This window comes from Plasmodium cynomolgi (assembly GCF_000321355.1).
Source record: "Plasmodium cynomolgi strain B DNA, scaffold: 1556, whole genome shotgun sequence".
NCBI lineage: Eukaryota > Apicomplexa > Aconoidasida > Haemosporida > Plasmodiidae > Plasmodium > Plasmodium cynomolgi.
Window position 1 is genome coordinate 1 of NW_004193289.1, and position 1,041 is coordinate 1,041.

The following is a 1,041-nucleotide window of genomic DNA, read 5'->3' on the forward strand; positions in this document are numbered from 1 at the left end:
ATACAAGTAAATATTAACATGTATAACATATATTCTATTAAAATTATTCCGAGTTTTAAATTAAGTTAATATTGCAATAATGGTGTTAATAATAATTATTGTTTAAAAAACAAGTACAATTTTTTAATTAATANGTTTTTTTTTTTTTTTTTCAATTTTGTATTTTATAGCAGGTAAAATTTTTATACTCTCACTGTTTTTATATTTTCTATTTCATTGAATCAAAAAATTTATATAGTTTGTAATATATAATTATTTTATATTTTTAATAATGCATAAAAATAGGTATTCAATATAATAATACTTTTTGGTTTTTTCTACTATCTTTTCTTTCCATATTAAATTTTTGTAGGTTCATATTCTAAATATAAAGACATATATTATAAAAATACTACGGATGAAAAGTCCATTAATGTAATATTCGAAAACTACATTTGTTCTCAATTCGATTCTGATATAGTAGGGTCGGCAATAAGTTTTTAGACAGGTGTGTTTCTAAGTTAAGAACTATTTAAATTATGTGAAAGTATATTCTAAATCTCTTCATATACCCAAATGTTGTAAATAATTAAACTACTTGTTATATTATTATGTAATTAATAATTTAATTTCTGGTTGCACTACCTTATCACTGTACAGTGAATTTCAGTAATTGTATGATGAGAAATGTTTCCAATTTTTTGATTTGTAACGAGCATAATGAGGACCTTAAATATGAAATATATGTAAATCTTGGTGAACATATTACTATATAAAAGGATTATGATGTATATAATGCATCAATGTACCCCCCAAAAAAATAAGGAATGTATATATGCTCGGAAATCTTCAAATTCTTATTAAAGGTACATAAAAAAATGTGATGATTGCAATGACCGGGATTACTATGATGCATTAGAAGATTCTAGAAATACATAAATGAACGTATTCAAAATAGAACTAAATATAAAAAAGTAGTCATATACACACCATCCACAAAAGTAGATAGAATCATTGTTCTTATTATGATTCGTTCTATTATTATATTATACATTTGTTCCC

The 1,041-nt window shown here is 22.6% G+C and overlaps 1 protein-coding gene across 1 annotated transcript; it reads left to right on the forward strand.

The window, feature by feature from the left end:
- Positions 1 to 352: 352 nt before the first annotated feature.
- PCYB_008040 (CYIR protein) lies at positions 353 to 753 on the forward strand (the record flags this gene model as incomplete). The annotated part of the gene is made up of 2 exons (XM_004228225.1): positions 353 to 475; positions 640 to 753. Coding segments are annotated over 2 exons (234 nt in total), but the record flags the coding sequence as incomplete, so codon positions are not given.
- Between the last annotated feature and the right edge of the window lie 288 nt (positions 754 to 1,041).